The sequence below is a fragment of the Pungitius pungitius genome, chromosome 16 (genome assembly GCF_949316345.1).
Source record: "Pungitius pungitius chromosome 16, fPunPun2.1, whole genome shotgun sequence".
NCBI classification, from domain to species: Eukaryota; Metazoa; Chordata; class Actinopteri; order Perciformes; family Gasterosteidae; genus Pungitius; species Pungitius pungitius.
Window position 1 is genome coordinate 15,039,497 of NC_084915.1, and position 17,900 is coordinate 15,057,396.

Sequence of the window (17,900 nt, forward strand, 5' to 3'; positions counted from 1 at the left end):
ACTTGTTGCTTCCGAAGTGCTCGATGATCCCTCCCACTGCCGTCATGGAAATGTAGTTTCTTTTTAAAGAACAAGACGAGGCGACGATCAACGACTCGGCGTCCGGGTTTGGTGTGGCGCGCGCGCGCGCGCGTCAGACGACGACGCGCCCAGCTGCGCAATTAGCGAGGCTCGTTGACTTTGATTGGAGCTCCTGGACAACGCGGCTATTTACTTATTACGACCCCCGGTTTGGAGCTCTTTAGCATCGTACAGCGCCGCTGTAACGTCTGTAGTTCTGCTTTGTTTTTGTTTTTTTAACAACACACGGGGGGCTTTGTGTGATGCGTCATTGCTCGTCGTTTTTTTTGTGTGTTTTGGAAGTCGTGGAATGCCAGGATCGGTGGTTTTTAAATCGCAACGTGTTCGCGATGTTGCTGTCTTTTCGTGCGAAACCACGTTCTTGCTCCACAAACTCGCTCTTCACCTGTGTGCGGGCGGTGGCAGAGCGCCCTCTAGTGGCGCGCGTGGCTCAGTGCAACACCACCTGTGGAGCAGGTGGAAAACGACACGAGAGAAGTCTCCAGAAAGTGAATAGACCGATTCCTTTTATGTAGGAATACATTGTTATTGATATAAATACTCCATTAGTGTAAAAGTTAGTAAGAAGGGACTCACGTTGAACTAAGGAATAATACATTATTGAACCCTGACCCTTAGTGGAGACATTGTGGCCTGAGTAAACACTGTTCATGTCATGCTGAAACTCCACAGGAGACTTTAGCAGAGAAGGCTCAAAAAATCCACACAGCACCAACGTTTTTTAATAATCTGCACGATGAACCCTGTTTGATCCTGTGGAATGACCCACAGAGCAGACCATTAACCGGCAGGCAGTTTGAAAGCATCGTCACTTTTGCGCTTTTCTGTTTCATGTTCGGCAGCAGTGCCTCAGACTTTCTCCCTGGATACACTGACTAAGATCAAAGCAGGAAAATGTTGGGCATTTTTCAAATGAATGAAACGGTATCATTATTTGGTATATTGGTACTGTGTAAGGGCTGCTTTGAAGATAGTAAGACACCGTGTTTTCATTTTCTGTTACATTTTTCTGCAATGCAGCATCGGATCTGTTATATGCAGTGTATCACATGGTTTAATTTGCTTCATAGTATTAACCGTAGGTGGTAAACCAGTCCTGCTTCTAGTAACAATGCAGCTTTTTATGCCTCCAGATTCACCTGGCAGAGTTGATATTGAATATACATGATATTCCCATTAGACCCTTACTTTATTAACACTTTTTTTCTTTCTTTTCCCCCACTAGATGGCATTAATTCCCCAGATTTGATCTCCTCACGTCCTCCTGAGCAGTCTCCAGTTATGTTCAATAATAGTGGCTTTCCTTTGCAAATTCTTAATCAAGTAAAACCAAGACCGCTTGTCTTTTTTGAGCATCAGAATATACTCAAAACTTCCGAAACCCTCGGGCGTCTTTGTTCAATAGCTTGAATCCGTTGCTGTCCGGGTGTGATAAGACACTCGTCTCCTCTAAAAGAAGAGCACAACCGCTGACGCCGCCCCCCCCCCCCTCCCCTTACCTCCGTGGGAAGATGGATGGCCCACACTGAGGGGTGTCACGGAATGACCGAGCGGAGAAGGAGGAAGAATAAGTGCAGTGAGCGCCGGAAGCATGTCGCCTTTCCCAGAGTCCCCTCGACCTTGGCCCCGCGCAATTAACCAGGGGACGGAAGGGACGGACCTCATCGTGGACGCGCGTGTTTTACAATGAATGGCCTCAGGAGTTGATGCACGATGAGAATGGAGGCCGCTTGGCGTATTTGCATAGAATCATAGAGCTGACACACATAACGCAAAGGGGACGATAACTGACCCACCTTTCCCACTTCTTCTGATAGTTATCCATTACTATACATTTTGGACGTCCAATACAACCATACTCTATAAGCATGAGTACTAGTTAAAGTTAAAGTAGCCTTTGTATCATCAAGTATGTGAGTACCCTGATATTTGCGGTTTACTACAATATTCATAGAATATTATAGAGAGAGAGCTTTCTTTACGAGAGGATCAGTAATAACTGTATGCAACACCTTCTGTGCTCACAGGCACAACGAGTATTTTACTAAACACCAATATTAAAGGTGTATTCCCTTGATTCCTGAAGGGATAAAACCTATAGACTCACTGCAGATACATTACCGTGTGATTGCTTTTTCCACATATGTTTAAGGGCTATTATGAGACAGCAGGCTCGGCTCGTCCATAAAGAGACTGGCCCCCGCCCGGAGCCCATTGTCGGCAATCTGCCCTGCTGTAGGGCCCTTAGGCAAAGTGCAATAGTGGAGTCAGCGGCAGGGGGCGCTGTGCTGTAGCTGATGATGAACCCTGACTCATGGTAACATCAGGAATTCCACGCAGGTGTAAATAAAGCAGAGTATTGCGAGGCTGTGCCAATTTTAAAGTGATACATACTGATTTTCTGTTGTGTTTTAATAGCGGCGCGTGAACGTTGAATCCATGTAATAACTAGTGGTTTGAAACCACATCCCAGGGGACAACCCCCCCCCCCACCCCCCTCCCGAGGGTGCTCAACTGACTTCACGCGGAACTTGTGGCTACGAACACGCACTTCATCCGCGGTACGTCTGAGTTTAAAGGCAACATCTAGTCAGTATCGTTAGGGGATGGAACTTTTTTGACCTCTTCCCCCCCCCCTAAGGATTAGTGAACGCTACCGACACAGCGGATCAGCCCGTGAAACGTGCGCCCCCAGACGCGCGCTCTGCCCACCGCGCCGACGTGGAGGTCAGTCTCTCACCAAGTGCGACGCGCCAAGCAGCAGCACACCCCCCCCCCCTCACCTCCTTTTTTTTAAAAACCCCGTCTCTGCTCGCTGTCTCATCTGTCTTCCAGAAGCTGAGGGGATACCGCGCTCCGTCGCCAGTCGCGTCTCTCCGTGAGGTTCCGTTTTAAGGAGGGGGGGGACGGGGTTCTTTGCGCACGGGTGTCAGGTGTCCCGGCGCGTCGTCGTAACGGACATCGAACAAGTGAATCCCTCCGAGCTGCACTGTTGCTCCCTGCGTGTCGCCTCACCTCTCTGCAGCAAACCGGCCTGGAAGCGGTCCCATGCCCGACCCACCGGGCGCGTTCAGAGGTACGTGCCCACGGCTGTCCTGCAGGGATTCATTGTGTGTGTGTGTGTGTGTGTGTGTGCGAGGAGGGGTGGGGTGGGGGGGTTACTTTCTATTCTGCGCATGTTTGCATGAGGGGCTCGACGTCCTCTGCGTTTACCTCAGCACTGCGGCTCCCCCACATTAGTTCTTCGATACATTTCACTCAACCCGAAAAGGGGCCGAGAGGGGAGGGGTGGAAGGGGGGAAGGGGGGGGGGGGGGGGTCAAATATGCCGTGGTGACCTTATCACGCAGTTGTAGGGATGACATTCATAAAAAGGGTTTCCCCCTAGCGGATTAAATGTTGCCTCGATGACTTGAACTTTTTATATTGATTTCTAGGACGCATCGTAGCTGCTCAGTTTGGCCATTCAATTCCCCTGTAAGATATTATGGGATGTGCTGTCCTGTGCTTTTTTTTTGAAAGGATAAAGCAAACCTAATAGCAGTGTATTGTATTATCATAGGAGACAAAAAGCTTAGCATAGACAGGCACACAGGGATAGATGCAAACTGCATTTATTTCATTTTCCTTTGTGAATTTGCTCTGAGTTCATATTTAGGCTTCCCCTGTTTCATTGTGCAGTGTCTGATATTTTTTTTTGGTGTTTTGTCTACTACAATACGTAGTAACTCATGAAATGTCACGTCATGAAATGTCCTGAAGAGGGCAGCCTGAGGGATTCCATTTACTGTACCCAATGCCAGAAAACTATAAATCAAGAGACTCCCATTTCGACGCTCTTAATAGAAAAAGCAATCATACCATTCATCACACATGCAGACGCTGCTCCCCCGGGGATCAGTTTCTGAATAGAATTGTAAAAATTAAATAATTGATAAATGACAGATGACAGATGAAGGAAGTATACGGAGGAAAGGAAATAAGGAGACTTTTATTTGTAAAAAAAAAAAAAAAAAAAAGTAATCTACTCATGAAAGTAGATTACTAAGTGGCAGTATCATTGTCCCGTGGAGTCTCCTTTCTTTCCCTTTTGCATCTCAAGACGAGAATATAAGCGCGTCAGGCTTTCCATTCGTCATCAGATGCTGCGTACAAGCCGTTTATATCTCACCGGCTCTATACCTTTCCACTTGTTCCTCCCTCTCTCGCTCCCGTTCCCTCCTCTTCTCTCCTCTCCTCCTGCTGCTGATGTCGTGTGTTCCCGCCCCCCCCCCCCCCCCCCCCCCCCTCCTCACAGGTTGGACTCTCACTCAGCGGAGGGTCACAGCCACAAGAGCAGAAGCCGCCCGCCTCCTGCCTGACGACGGTCGAAGGTCTGCCCTCATCCGTCCAAACCGGAGTGAAGACACACGAGGAAACTTACACTGTGTGCGTGTGCGTGTGTGTGGTTGAGGTTGTGTCAAGGTGGGGAGTTGAGAGGAAGACGGGACCCATCCAAGTCAGCAAAACCGAGCCAGCTACTGCGTATGTGTGTGTGTGTGTGTGTGTGTGTGTGTGTGAGGGGGCTATTGTTGACCAGGCTATGAGTGCGTCTCAGAGGAAGAGACCATTCGATGCTGAGTTGAGCTGAAGGAGGAGGACCAGGAGAATCTAAAGAGGAGCAGCCATGGGGCTCGGACAGTCCAGCAAGGCTGCGGTCGCCGAGGACACGGACGAGGGTGAGTCTTTTTTTTCTTCTTGTGGGACTTCTGCTCTTGGTGTTTTGTTTCTTCTACTTCTTTGACCCGGAATCCAGCGGAGAGGCACAAGGAGCATTAAACAAAACGACACGTAGTTTGCAGTAGTTTACCACTGTTGACTGCCTTCTCTGCAGCCTCATCAACGTGTTAAGCTGTTCCTATTAGCCAATAAAATGAAGTGCACTTACAGGAAATGGATCCAATAGAATGGACTGCTGATCTGGGCGCCCACAACTCTTCCTCGACAAATGTAATTATGGAAAAGTCCCTTATGTGGCCACAGATTTAGCCAGAGTGACGTACATCTACACTATTAAACACATAGTAGAGTGCACGGAACAGAATAAGACATTGCTCCGTGAGTTAGCTTTGATGGTGGAGGTATTCATACGCATAATTAGAACTGATTATGACTTTGATTTTCCTTTTCTTTGTGACTTGAGTAGACAATACGATGTGAATCTATCGATCGGAAGCAGTGTCGAAAAATGATCAAAAAGAAATCCCACTCTATCTGCACCCAAAGGCCTTGAAGTAAATGAGTGTTTCATGAGTCAGTGATTTAGTCAGAAATGAGATGGCACTCCTTGGTCTTCCCTGACTGTAGTTTTGGTTTGTTTCCTAGAGAACCTGATACATTTGTTTATTTTTATTCCATTGTAAATCTAAATATGTCACTTTTTCATTGCTGGCTTCATATTCCATTAGCGATCCTCGTGTGCGTCTTTGTCTTCTGCACCCGGAGGCGAGCCCCGTTTTTCGAGGAGGAAACCCTTATTCAAGGTTAACCTCGCTCCTCAGTCGTCTGCGCTCATCACGGGGCGTCTCTGAACCCTGGATGTTAACGCCACAGTGCACCTCGCTCGCCTCCTCCCCCCTCACTAAACAGGGCCGTGGAATAATGAGCACAGGGACACCTTCTTAGGAACTAGGAAGCGGACGTGGTGGCAGCGTTCTCTCTGGCAGGAGCCGAGCGGGTCGCTGCATGTTGACACGTCGCGCACTTACCCCCTCTGAGAAGCAATAAAGATGCAAAGTGAGTTTTCACCTCCGGAGGCATCAGGGGTGGCTTCAAGGTAATATCGGCCGCAAAGGTGGGATATTTTTGTGCGTTCATTTAGTGGTGATAATTAATAAATGTTGACTAAACAAGATAAAAACCTATGAAGCGGGGGAGGTTGTGAAGAACAATTTAGCCCCTTAACTCCTATTTTCCCTTTGCCAGTTTGAAAAAATGTGTCTGTCGCACATATTTTAGACATCAAATATGAATGTTAGAAGACATTTAGAGAGATTGTGATGCACATCATTATTTAATGCTGTTTTCTTGGCACAATGTAATCTCCTGCTGCAAAAACTCCTTTTTATAGCGTTATTGCTAAATTTTAAATTTAAATGAATGTAAAAGAAAAGGGCAAACTCACCCATGCTACTATCAAGGCATTAATATTTTAAGAAAATATCAAAAGTAGCGACAAAAAATGTAGTCAAACGTAGTCAGTGCAGAGACAGATGCAGATTCTGTCGTTCAAACCCGCATACGTTGACTTGAAGGTGAACTCTGTCAAGACATGTTCATCTCCTCGTGGAGTGACGCGTGTGCCACACTGACTTCCTCCTTTGCTTTGTGCAACCAGGACCCTTTGGTTAATGCACAGGCCTCGTCTACCGCTGACCGCGCTGCCCGCAGCGGCGCACGGACCCACTGGCTTCTGTTTCAGTTATCCCAGCAACAGCGTGAGCGCTGATGTTCCCACGCCGTGTTGGTCTGCTAGGTGGCTTTTATGCATGTGGGTTAGGGTTAGGTGTTAGGGTTAGGGGTTGGGTGTTAGGGTTCGAACTCAAACGGTTGAACTGCTCTCTGTAACCGCCTGCTGTATTTCGTGTTTACATGAGTATACCAAACTCATGATTTAATGGCTCCTCATTTATATATCTTCCACTTTCAGCGCAACTAAACAACTCTGAAGTGACTTGCGGATCGTCATTGCAGACACAGTGAGTGAGTCAGGGTTCATCACTACAGGTGCCCAGCATTCATTGTTTCTCAGGTCCGTGTTTCAGAAGGAATGAATGGGCTCGGGGGGCCGAGTGCAAGTTACAGGGTAGCAAAGTCAGAAAAATAAAGACGAACACAAGCCTCATACAGACAGAAAGTTGTCTTCTTGACAGTATCCCCCGACCCTACCCGGTCCATTATAAGAACAGCGTGACGAGAGGCGGCGCCAGGCTCCAACAGGCCCGATCATTTCAATGCACGGCGGTTAGCGCGTGTCAGTCCAAATCAAACTGACAGGTTCTTTCGGTTCTTCTTCATCCGTTAGTTCCAGCCACGGAACGAGTGTCAGTCAACGCGTCGACGTCCCTCGCCGTGCAGATTCTCAATCATCCCGTGCTCAGTTAGTCCCGTGCCGCTCGTTTCGATTGGCACCTTCAACCATTTCAGAGATCCCGCTGGTGAAATATGACATTCCCCATCCCCGCTCTGTTTGCCTCGCTTTCTCCCTGTCCCCCTGTCCCCCCTCCCCCCCCCCCCCCCCCGTTTTGTGTGTCTGCCTCAATCTTTCTCCGTCTCTCTCGCTCTGCGTCGGGGATCACACAGCTCTGCCCTGTCATTCCCAACCACAGCTGCCTCTCTGAAAACAAAAATCGCCGGGGTAGAATCTCATGGCTCAGCAGGAAAAGGACCATCTTTGTCTGGATGTATGATTGGCGTGATCATCGCCCGTGACTCTACGCGTGTGTAGTGTAATTGCTCATTTAAAAAAAAAAAAAGCAGGGTCTCGCATTGGCCATTTTGGGTCGAGTTGGTTCGTGTAAACAGCGTGAGAGTGTGAAAGGAGGAACGCGCCGGAGATACGCGACTAACAGCGCGCAACATCAACTGTCACATCCGTTAGATCTGGTGACCGAGGGAAGAGCGTACGTGCGCGTGTCGGTGTCTATCCGTGTGTGTGTGTGTGTGTGTGTGTGTGTCCGTGTGTGTGTACTGGTGGTCGGATAAGTGGACACCAGCTGTTCCATCCACGAGTGGTGGGGGGGAGGAGGGAGGAGGACAGGCATTGAAAACCTCCTGTCCCGGTTGTCATGGCAGCAAGAAACAAACATGCCCCATCTGGTTCCAATCGGCGATAAATGTCTCTGATAGATGGAGGGGAGTGAGATAGGGAGTTAAGCTCTGGTTTTACGTTGTGTGTGTGTTCGATAACAGAATGAGACTGGGACAAGCGCTAGAAAGCGCTCTTTTTTTCAGTGTGACGTCTTTGTGCAGGAGCTTTTCTTTATGTCAGTGACCTGTGGTTGCCATGGAAATCTCCGCTGGCTTTGAGATGACAACCTCGCAGGGAACCTGTTAGAACTCTACTTGACATTCATAAGTCTATTCATGGAAAAAGAAAAAAAAAGAAAAGGTTATTGGTTGGAATATAACATATTACGATGTCATTTTTAATGTAACTGTTCTCCATTATTGTGGGCAATAAAACAAGAAGTGGCCCTGCTGTCCTCCCTGAGGGAGAGTTGTATTTCACCCGTCCCATGCAATCCATTTTTTCACCACAGATATCCAGCATTGATCCTGTTAAGCTGTATCAACTTGTTTCAGAGGACAAAGCTTTACTGTAATTTCAAAAGGAAAACCCGCAAATATCAGTTTCAAATTTCAGTTGTGTACTTAATAGAGTTTTCCTGCTCTTGTCTTTCGCAGTAAATTTCGACAACTTCCAGATCCTGAGGGCAATAGGGAAAGGAAGCTTTGGAAAAGTAAGTCTCTGTTTGGAAAGTTCACCCATGTTACTGGAAACAGCTCTGTGACGCATACTGTATATTTATCAATATCAGAAAGGATAAACTGGTTGAGTATGCTCTGCAAAACATGATATCTCATTTTTTTTCCTTCCACTGATAAATACAGAGTGCTGCTTGAAGGCATTTTCTATGCAACTTTGAAATATATAATGTATATTTCCCATCGCTGGGATGTCTTAAAACGTCTTAACGAGGCTTACATTCCTGATCACGGAGATTAAAGAGAGAGTTTCCCCCCAGCCTTGTTGGATGGTTATTGCAATATAGCTGCTTTGTCACAAGCAATAAAGCTTGAGACGAAAATGGAGGAATAATGGAAAACACGCCACTATATTGTAACAGCTTGTAAAAGTACATCGTTTTTCAATGTCAGCATTTTATCATTTATTGCTCTTTGAAATCTGGTGACATGATAAATCTTACAAATCAGTTGAAGCATCTTTAAAAGGTTTTCTACATTTCATGCAACATAACTCATGATGCATATCTTTTATTTCTCATTAAGTGGCCATTTTTAATATGTTAGCACGTTGGCAGTAAGGAATGTGTCTTCTGTTTCGAGTTTGCAGAAAGCAATGAGTAAACCTCAACAGCCTTGAAGATGCGGCAACTTAAAATGAGACACACGAGCCACACAACACCAATAAAGTATTCAGAGCATTTTGTCCGCCGGAGTGAAAGAAACTACCCATTATGTAATCCCATCATCAGGTCTGCATTGTACAGAAGAAGGACACTAAGAAGATGTACGCCATGAAGTACATGAACAAGCTGAAGTGCGTGGAGCGGAACGAAGTGAGGAACGTCTTGAAGGAGCTGCAGATAATGCAGAACCTTGAGCATCCGTTCCTGGTCAACTTCTGGTAAGTACTGTATGAACGGACGCGTGGTTCCAAAGTGTCTGTGTGTCACTTAGCTCTTTAAGGCTTTCCTGTGAAAAGGCAAACACTGTGATTTCAGCTACTTGAAAACACAGCCAATCAGATTTTCACGACCCCTGTCCGTTACATCTACGAACGCACACAGACCCACCAGCCGTTGAAGAAAGCTCGCGTGGAATGCGTCATCGTCATCTCGCCCCTCGAAGTTGCTAAAAGGAAAACGTAGTTTGCTCACTGATCCAAATTCAACTTTCATGGGCTCGAGCCTCCTCGCTCGCCTCGGCACATCCGGGGGGGGGGGGGGGGGGTCGATTGGAGTCTCTCCCTCAATACTCCACTTCTCAGATCAAACTGCGAGTGCTAATCTAAGATGACTCATCAGGTACTTTCGGCAACCCATTCATCATGGTTTTTGAAATCCCGAGCTTATTGAGCAGCGGGAGTCGTTTTTTTTGTGTGAGATGCCCGGGATGAGTGTGGCTTGTTAGGTTTCCCATCTGAAACTCTTCATTAATTCTTGATAAGCACTACCACTCTGCATCGTTTTGAGAGGAAGCCTCCCTGGTCTTCTTTCTGCCTCGCTGAAAGGCGGAGAGGAGGGAATGTCAGCGGAATGACAAAGAATAGCTCCCAAAGTCATGTGATCCAACTTTTTAAAATGAAATATTTATTGGTATTTCAGTATTATTCATCATTTCTCTTCTTGATTAGCAAGTTTGCTTCTTGCCCTTTTGAAGTTTGGCTTCTGCCTTTAAAAACGCTGGAAATGTGAGCGATTAAATGGGACACTAAAAGAGGGACGTGTGGGACCAGCTGCTCTCCACCCTTCGTCCACGTCCACGGCCCCCACTTTTCCATCCTCTCCTCCCCTGTACTGCAACTCTCTCCACATCTTTTTTGAAAACGCTACCACTCTGAGAAAAAAAAAAAAAAAAAAAAATCAGCAGCAGCTATCTTTTAATTAGCAATTAGAGGGGAACAAAACTAAACCCTTCCACCGTGGGAATGAATGAGAGGAGACCAAATGCACGCTCGAAGGAGGGCGGGGCGAAGGAAGGAAGGGAGGAAGAGAGGAGAGGAGAGGAGAGGAGAGTAGAGGAGAGGAGAGGAGAGGAGAGGAGACAGCAGAGAGAGGTTTCAGTAGGGGACGATGGACAGTGAGACGTGAGCCGCACAGCCTCATCAGGCAAAACAACGCCAGCGCTCACTTCCTCGCCTGGTTGCATGCTGTGTTGGACAAAAAAACAGTTGGAAGTTAATGCATTTGGCAGCGTAAATCCCCCTCGGTGGGGGGGGGGGGGGGGGGTCAGCGCTATGCCCACTCTCTCTCTCTCTGTCCCGTCTCTTTCGGCAGTTGCCGTCAGTTGCGATCGTCCTTAGGTAAGCGCTCAAGGTCGGAGACGGGGAGAGATTACCGAGAGATTTTTGGGGGGGGGGGGGTTTCTGTCCTGTCGTGGCCCTCCTCTGCCCTCTCTCTCTCTCCTTTTCCTTTGTCCTCCGCTGCTGTCCTTCCCCACCTGCTCGTCCCGTCCCGTCCCGTCCCGTCACGACTGCGCGACCTCATGGCTTTGAGGGTCGGAGGCCAAACCACACGAAGCACCTGGACTTGGAAGCCCGGGAGCAAAACAGACACGTGATTGCGACGTGTCTTCTCTGGCACCTGGCATGTGGTACGGTCAGTGTATCGATGTGCCAGCCCTGGTAGCGCATCCCCCCCCCCCCCCTCGATTTCGCCTGCGCTGCAGTCCCACCGTGTAAGGGGAGCCCTTACCGGCACCGCAATGCTGCCAGAGATACACACACACACGCTCACACTGTGTCAGAGCGAGACACGGGGAGGGAGAGGTGGCCGCCGGCATCTGCCACGTTCAGCCGTGCTGCCGAGCTGACTGTGGACTCTGCTGTTGATTTGTTTGTGGGTGTAGGAACACGTCTAGATGAAAGTACCTGCCTGCCGTTGGGTAGAGGGAGAGGGGGGGTTTGATCACAGGCCGTGTGACGTGTGCTATGAGAGTCGCGTGGTGGTTTTCCAGCAGAAGGCACGTTCTCACAATGTTACCAGATACGTTTTCTTGTTCCTTTTTTTTGCTTCGACTTTGCTTGTGTAGCTCGAATTTAAAACTCAACCACGCGGTCAAACAGATCAGACGCCAAAAGACGTCATCAGCAAATGGCCTATGTAGGTCTTGCACAAACTTCATCACCGAATAATAGCGAACCATAACAACAGCAGGTTTTGTTGTGAATTGTTACCCAAAGTCTATCGGACACTTTGTTGCTGACGTCTTACCTGTGTGACCGCGAGAAAGCCACTGCGTAACCTTCAGAAGACAAAAAAAAGGTATGCACACTTAGTAAAGTAAAAGCTTCTCTTGCTCCAGGGAGTCCCTCTTTATGGCTCGGTTATTATGCAATCCCACTAATGCATTGCATTTCCATGCAGAGCAAAACACCTTTCAGGCTGCATTTTATCCTCAGAAAACCAAACACAAGTGACACAAGGTCTCTCACAAAGGTGATGATTTCTACAAGAAACTAGTGATCCCTCCAAGCCTGCTTACATCCAAGCTCTGGTACCCCAGATATGCTGCATGGAACGGGCCATTACTTTCCTCCTAAAGGCTACATTTGAAACGAATGGTATATGGTATTAGAACAACTGCTTGCACCTTGTACAAACGACACCCTGATGTATCAGGAAGATATAGTTGTACTTTTAGCCAAACAGTAGAAAGCGGCACGTTAGCATGTTGAGTATATCGCCGGACGTCAAGGTGACCTGGGATGGATGGTAAAACGAACATGAGTGGTGATGATAAGGAAGCATCCTGAATAAGTTAAGTTATTACGCTAAATGTTACCTCAGGGTGCTTTGTTAGGACGTGTGTGTGTGTGTGTGTGTATTTCTGAAAGAGCGTGCGTCCATGTGTGTTCTCAGGGAGCGTCAGACACAGACTGATGGGAGCTGTCACTCAAAGGAGGTGCTGGTGGAGGGGGCGGGAGGAAGGTCGGAGGGGTGTCGGCATCGATCCAACATGTCACAGTCAGACGTTGGCTGGCTGTGTCCGATTCAGCACTTGTGTGTGTGTGAAGGTGTGTGTGTAGCTGTGTGTGGGCGTTTATGGATTGTATGTTTGTCTAATAACAGTCATTGCAATAGTTTGTTAGTTAGTTTGATCAACATAGTAATTTTTCTTTCTGCTATTGGCATTCAATCAATGACTTAAATGCATGTATCAACCACAGGTCATTCACCAAAAATAATTATCTTCTCCAATTTTGTGAGACCTTCACCCCATGGACATTTAACTTGTTGCTTTTTGTGCACAGCGCAGTGTAAATCACATTTGTCCTCAATGATTTCATATTTCATCCCACAGCTATTAGTCAGAATTATTCATGCTTATGGTCCCCCGGTCGTTTTTTTTTTTTTTTTTTACAGTATGTCCCTTTTAAGCAGTACAATATCGCTACATTTGATGAATTGATGAATTTGATGAAAACTACTCTTTTTAGATATGATATACTTGATATTACCAACTGCGCCAGAAGCTGTCTGTCTTTCTTGATTAATTAATCTGCTTCAAAATAGGAAGTGATTTTTTTTTAATTCATTCAATTTATACACATTTAAATGGCAGCAGAATTATTCAAATGAACTGTCTGTCCTTACATTTCACAATGGCTGCCTTTGAAAGCGGGAAATGACCGGTACCGGTACCGCTTCTGAGCCCCTGTGGTTTCTGGAGACTCCCATTACTGGGGTGGCCTGGGGGGCGCCCGTGTCCCTGAAAGCGCCACACTGGATGCTCCCCCATCAGACTCACAGCCTGGAGGCCACCAACAGGGACGGGGGGACGACTAGAGATAGAGAGAGAGAGAGAGAGAGAGAGAGAGAATAAAAAAAGGACCAAGCCAGCATTAGGCTGAGAGAGAAAGCAGATGCCAGTAAGGATAATACCAAGTCTGCACCATTTCAACACAATGTGCAAGTAGCTAACTAATCTGCAGTCTGAGTGTTCTGTTCTTTACGCTCCATCCAAAATGCTGGTGGAGGCATCAGCTGCTAATGAAGCTTGAGAACATCCCATCGCAGCAGCAAAACACAAAATGAGACAATCAACAATGTAGTCTCCCTGACTGACACGTTATTTTCCATTTTATATTTGCTTATCCACCTTTATTCTTTTGATTGTTATTTTCATTAATTTCATAAATTAATTTATTTTAGTCTAAAAAAATTGGAATACATTCAAGTCAATGATACAATGACCGATAAGGAAAAATATATATAATGAACATATAATGTGTTGCAAACATTATTTTATTTTTTGTTTTTATTTAGCAAAAATAAAACAAAATGTAAATTTACTTCCAACCTCACCAGCAGCAGCTCTGCGCGCTCCATCTACACAAGATGCCTTCAGGCGCTGTATCGAGGGTTGGTAAATGAAGCACATAAAACAGGCTCCTTTTAAATCACATTAAAGCACAGAGCACATTTAAGTTGCTACATTAATGGTAAATGTCTGTGACCCTGCTTTTACTCGGGACAAACAACTCAATCTGAACTACGCCTGATTCATTTTGACAGCAGTGTCAGCGGGCCAGTGGAGACTTCATTCATATTCAAACACCTTCTAAATACTGCGTCTCGCCATGTGTCGCCACGGAGGGAGATAAGGAGAGAGTGAGACAGAGAGAGAGAGAGAGAGAGGAAGAGCTTCTATTTCTTATTGTCACGGGCTTTTATGTCAACAATTTACACTCTTAAGTAGAGTGGAGACAGCATAGAATAGCAGGCACCAAGCCTGTCAGGGACGACGTTGATTTGCGGCTATAATTTCTAATATGCGGCACGTACAATGCAAAAATGTTCACTGATGCAGGTAGTCAAGGGCTGAAGAAGCAGCACTTATTACTTGGAGTGGTTGACTTTGGGTATATATAAAGGGTACACGTTTCAACCATATACTGTGTTAATGTCCGCTTGCAAATATGTAGGCTTATATCTTTTTTTAATGTACTTTAAACGATTCATGAAACAAAGTTAATTAAAAAGCAGCTAACTCAATAAGTGATTTACAGTAAGTAGACCTTAGTAAATGTGTCCTTATACAAGGGTTCATAGGATACCAAATGTATTCATCACAGGAAAACATTTCAGATTTTTGAAAAAGATTATTGTTTCAGTTACAATAATTACTGACACTGATGAGCACAGCCTGCATGCATCTGTGTGTGTGTGTGTGTGTGTGCACAAATGACAGTAATCAGAGTGTTCGGCACGTGCCTCACCGTGTGCATCACCACACCAGGCCGCTGACCCTTCTGCTTCGTATCTAAGCAACCGTGTGGGAGATTGCGGCCAGTCAGTCAGTGTTGTGTGGCTTCGACGATGACAGTTAGGCCCTTTTTTTTTGGGGGGGGGGGGGGGGGGGGGCGGGTTTAACCGCCTTGGCTTTCTGCTGGAAAGACTTGTGGGGCAGAAAAACATAGAAACTCAGCCAAGCATGAGAGCTGGTTTTCCACTCGATTAACTCAAGTGTGCTATTGATCGCCCTGATGGACTGGGAGTCTCCTTGATGCTCCTCGAGCTGACCAATCACCCTGTATGTATAATGACGTTATAATACTATTGCATTTTCAGATAAATAGCTTTTCAGATCTTTTCTGTCAGTAAATATTCTTATAACCATTTGATAAAAAAGCCAATATACACCATATATAACTAATCACATTATTAAGATGTGATAATAGATAATAATGAAACAATGTAACATCCAAGTTTAATTAGGGTCCCTTGCAAGAAATCATGGTATTATATACTATAGCGTTTATATAAATAAACAGCACTTTTCATTGAAGAAGCGGCTGTTTTTCCATCAACAATAAAGTCCTGTAAATGCTTGTGGCAGCAGCTTATTGAAGTCTTTACCTCCTTAACTACTTCTTCTGGGCGAGAGATATTTACAATATATACTTGTGTGTGTGTGTGTGTGACAAAGAGAAGCAACCCTGAAACGGGAGGGAAAATTTGAAGCAAGGAGTGTTAAAATAATTAATAGACAGTAAAACGGCGACCGCGCTCACTGCTGTAAAGTTTTTACACAGAGCTCATCTCGGTTTAGTTTTGAACCCTGACTTCTTTTAAGCTTTAAATAAGCAAATATTTCATTTCAAACATTCAGCTATACATTTAAAAATAATTGTGGTACATATTTTTGCATGTTGTGTCTCACAATGTTGTTGTTTTACATCCAAGCTTCACTCAAAGTTATTTTATAGTAGTAGAGTTACGATCCTGTAAGTATCTCCCCTTTAAAGTAACTGAATGAATATATTAAAAAACAAGAATGCCCAAAAAGACAAAGGCTGAACACTACATGCTATACATTCTGATTTCATGATCGTCAGCCTTGTACTTTAGATATTTGTGGGGAAACAATAGTCCATCACATTATGCTCTCTCTCTCTCTCTCTCTCACACACACACACTCACACACACACACACACACATATGAACTTGGCCAAAAACTTGGGACACTTGGAGGTGTCCGAAGGCGTGGCAAAGTCTTCTCTGCTTGTCTGAGTGATCGATGGCGTTGCAGTGGGTCCCATCCATTCAGCTGTACTGCATCAGACGCTTTAAGTGGCGAGGGCCGGCCCCCTCTCATTTCGCTCCCCCCCCCCCCCCAAAAAAGGGACATTCATCAGGGAAGAACTGTTTGTCTGTTGTGTTCAAGACGGCGTTTGGGTCAAAGAACATCATTTAATTTAATGCATGTTTTAACACACTCTGAGTTGTAGAATAAAAGCAGGACTTCCGTGCATCTCGTCATGCACCTATTTTTTGTGACTTTGCCAATTGTGTGTGTGTGTGTGTGAGAGAGTGTGTGTCTTCAAGAGCCTTTCCATAACCCACAGGCCATCGGCAATCAGAGCGCTCTCAGCATTATCTGAGCCTCAGCACAGCGTTGAGAGTCAGCTCAATCAGTCCCCATTCACCGCGCGCAGCAAAGCACCACCTCCAGTTCATTGCGGATGGGTCCCACGAGGGGAGGGGGGGGTGGGGGGTTCACCGACGTGGCAAAAAAAAAAAAAAAACTTCACCCAGTCATTGAAGGCTAAGCAAAAGACAACGGAGGAAAGAAAAAAAACTGGACTCCGCAACCTTGTTGTATCGGATTCATTGCAGGTCAGGAGCTGCAATTTGCTGCAGCAATCTAAAAAGAAAATGTTTTGTTTTGGGAGAGAAACCAATTAGCACAAGGCTTAGAGTGGAGAAGAAGAAGAAGAAAACAACAACAACAACAACAGCCGCTGTGACCCCAAATGGGACACTCAGCATGTAAAAATCAATAATGTTTTGTGCTTCTCCAGTGGAAACGCAGTGGACCGCACGCCGGCGAAGGCTTGCTCTGCACGACAGTACTTGATGGATGGACAACAGACAGGGGTGACCATAAATACCATTACCACATTAAAGATGAGCTGTCAAAGCAGACGGTTGGGGTTTTGCCTGTATGTCTTTACATCCACACACCAACGTAAAGGACTTTGTAATGGTCCACTTCAATGAAACGTCAAGACACTTCCCCCAGTGAGCCAGGATGATCTGATCACTAATGTGATCACAACAGACATTATGTTTCCTCTATGTTAACTATTCACATTGGATTCTGCTGCTACAAAGCAACACAAACAGGATGCAACTTTGATGGTGATTTAGTCCTCAATGCATTTTTTAACTAAACTGTATGTAAGGTTCCTTTCGAAGCAATGTGAAACATTTTTCCCTCTTTTGAATTTGGATTGGTGGAATCCAGTTTTATTCAAAAGAATGTCAGGTAAATTACTGGCAATAATGTCGGCCAAAGAAGAGAGAAGAATGTAAAAAAAAGCAGTCTTTATTTGAAAATGGGTTCAAATAGTGAAACTTAGTTACTCGTCTCCCAACTATCACAGCCACTTGTGTACAAGATATTAAAACAGCTTCTTAGCCCTCTAGCCACGAGGACCGGATTATGCACATATCCCCCTCCATCACTTAGCCAACATATGGGTCCGCCCCCCCCCCCACTCGCCTTGAGTAACATGTGACGCATGCTTATCCTCCGTGAGTCATACTGAGTGGAGCAGTATCTGCCCTCAGAGGCTCCTGAGGGTGTTGTGTCACAGATCCCTCGTGGGGGTTGAAGCACCAATGGGTGAATTTGTTGAACCGTTTGTTCTCGTCAGGCCTTCTGTACCCAGGACGCACACACTGTCTCACGAAAGGTTGATTTGCCCGAGGAGCACACGGCTTCCACCAGTTCAATTTGCACTTGACATTTTATTTTGCCGTCTCGCTGACGGCTAGAAGTGTTCAAAACACAACGTTGCGGCGATGC

The 17,900-nt window shown here is 46.0% G+C and overlaps 1 protein-coding gene across 1 annotated transcript in view; it reads left to right on the forward strand.

Annotated features, from left to right (window-relative positions):
• Positions 1-2,586: 2,586 nt before the first annotated feature.
• stk32a (serine/threonine kinase 32A) overlaps positions 2,587-17,900 on the forward strand; it is a 31,770-nt gene continuing 16,456 nt past the window's right edge. The window contains exons 1-6 of the mRNA XM_062558208.1: positions 2,587-2,642; positions 2,723-2,808; positions 2,917-3,157; positions 4,378-4,798; positions 8,526-8,581; positions 9,338-9,489. Coding sequence (XP_062414192.1) covers positions 4,747-4,798; positions 8,526-8,581; positions 9,338-9,489 — 260 coding nt within the window. The 5' untranslated portion in view covers positions 2,587-2,642; positions 2,723-2,808; positions 2,917-3,157; positions 4,378-4,746. The remainder of the gene's footprint in view (positions 2,643-2,722; positions 2,809-2,916; positions 3,158-4,377; positions 4,799-8,525; positions 8,582-9,337; positions 9,490-17,900) is intronic.